We start from the raw sequence: 2,334 nt of genomic DNA, 5'->3' as shown, positions 1-2,334 counted from the left end.
TTTTTTTTGAATATATAGTTTTATAGCCCATTCAATTTCAACACAACAAAAGCAAGTTTTAAGTTGATTTTTGACAAGTCGCCCGATTAAAAAGTTTTTATTCTCCATGTTTTGAAGTTCGCTGAATTTTCAGAAAGCCTGCAACATTTATATGGTTTTTGTTATATATATTTTAAATAAAAGTTAACGAAAAAGAATTAAAATGGAAGGCATTTTTAACATGTGAAAAAACTCATCAGCTGAATAACTGTATGTATGTATGTCCATCTACATATATACATACATACATATGTAGGTAAAATAGTGCATTCAATGACTTACCGTACAACGTGCTTATGCCGCTCGACCCAATACTTAATGGCACTGCGCACCATCATTTCCTGTTTCCTGGTTAAACCATTCGGATTTGTGCCATTCACGCCATTAAAAGTTTGTAATGTCGATGGCGCACGAAATTGTGCACCCCAATCAGCTTTGGAGCTATAAACGCCGCTGATATCCAGATCAGTGGGTTCTTTCTCTGAAAAGTAATTACATATTTAAAACATGGAATTAAGAAAAGGTGTTTAGATATTATTATGATTGAAAACGAGTGCCCAAGGTCGAGATAAAATCGCGTTGTTATATTTTGTAGACTTAAAGTGAGATTCTACTCTGCTTTAAATGTCGCTAATTTATATTTACGATTGCTGCTCATACTTAAAAATTAGAAGGGCAGGACTTTTGTTGATTCATTCGTTTTGGCAAGAAGAACATTTTTATCGTTTAATTTTAACATTCTGAAGTACCTTAAATTATTAAAACAAAAAGAAGAGTAAAATTTCAAAAATTACAAAACAGCTACGACAGGTATTATGTATCCAGCCATTTTTTATTTCGGTGGCACACTCTTGAAACTTCACAGACATCTTGTATTTGACGCCAACATCCGCTGCCTTTAATATGAACATTCTACTTAAAAACTTCTCAAAGTTATTAAAAAACTATTAAGGCTAAAATAGTTGAAATACTTGATTTATTTTTTATTGTACTTGTTTCTGGAACTCCATTGATTGAAATATCTTCGCTACCATATCAAACTATCGAATGTGCAAAAAAGCTGTTTCAATTACGATACTTTGCGCAAGCGTTTAGAATGATACACAATTTGGCAAATCATCATTCGAGTTTTCTTAGAAGCAGAGGCTTTAACAAAGTTTCGAATCCCACACCTTTTCCTAATTACAACAAATTTTTACAACAGATTTTGCGATCTCCTGAAAAGTTTCAATTTATACATTTGATAGTTTGACAAGGTAGCGACGATATATTCAAGAAGAATGCTTTACTGTTTTTTTTTGTGGCAAGAGAAGGAAGTGGCACTGAATCATATGCGAAGACTTAGCGAAAATATTTTTTAAAAGATGGACATATCTATAGCTTCTACTTGACAGTTAAGGAAACAAAGCAATCATTCTACGTTAACCGGCAAACCGGAAAGCGCCCAATATAATTCTCTCATTTTTAATTTCGTCTTCAAAATTTACTCACCTTCATTGTTGATTAGCTCCGACTTAGAGTTGGCCGATAAAGAACGAAAAAGTGCGGCTGAATTGGGTCGATACGTGTCCAAGGAAGCTGACAACTCCATCAAGGGCTTCATGATCCCTTTTAAATGTTGCAGTTGCTCGCATGCGAAAATCAACCACGAACAGAAGAGCACATCACACAAGTTCGAGTGCACCATGGAGAAGAGCAGATAGTAGAATTGATAAGCGAAACTGATTATGTAAAACATGCCCGACATCGCATTCCAAGGGTAAAAAGATTTAATCGGCAAGCGTGGAATTTCAACGGTGATGGTCGAATTTGTCTCCTTGTCGAAGGCGAATTTAACGCTCTCGCCGAAGAATGTAATGGTGGTCCAAGCTGAAGTGTTGGGAGTTGGGGGCGAAAGAATTCAAAAGTTAATATGAACAGATATAAATTTTCTTTCTATTTGTATGTTTGTATGTAAAAGTATGCGAGTGCATAAAAAGCGCGCACTCACCCACAGCCGAGGCGACGGTGGTTAGCATAACCAACGTGAATAGTTTTCGCATCTTGGCGAGGGCGATTGCATGGTAGCGAGCATCCGACTCGGCAAACAATGGATGCGAATTTACTTGATTCCAGATATTCAATGTTCTGCAATTAAAATGAAATGAATTTTATAGTGCGTCATTAAGCTAGGCACACACACACACACAGATACACAAGCAGGGGGCGAGCGATCGCAAGGAGCGTAGCGCTGTTGAAATGCTTGATTGTGCGGCTAATTAAACGAATTCATGCGCCGCCATCGGAAGTTCCACT

General features: G+C 36.7%; 1 protein-coding gene across 1 annotated transcript; it reads right to left on the bottom strand.

The window, feature by feature from the left end:
* Positions 1-317: 317 nt before the first annotated feature.
* Positions 318-2,166, bottom strand: LOC118745983 (odorant receptor coreceptor; the record flags this gene model as incomplete). The annotated part of the gene is given in 3 exon segments (XM_036479694.1): positions 318-520; positions 1,531-1,908; positions 2,030-2,166. Coding segments are annotated over 3 exon segments (718 nt in total), but the record flags the coding sequence as incomplete, so codon positions are not given.
* Positions 2,167-2,334: the final 168 nt, after the last annotated feature.

Source organism: Rhagoletis pomonella, unplaced genomic scaffold (assembly GCF_013731165.1).
Source record: "Rhagoletis pomonella isolate Grant_MI unplaced genomic scaffold, Rhpom_1.0 Rhpom_scaffold_00001, whole genome shotgun sequence".
NCBI classification, from domain to species: Eukaryota; Metazoa; Arthropoda; class Insecta; order Diptera; family Tephritidae; genus Rhagoletis; species Rhagoletis pomonella.
The sequence above is the reverse complement of the archived record's forward strand: the minus strand, read 5'-3'. Positions and strand labels throughout refer to the sequence as shown.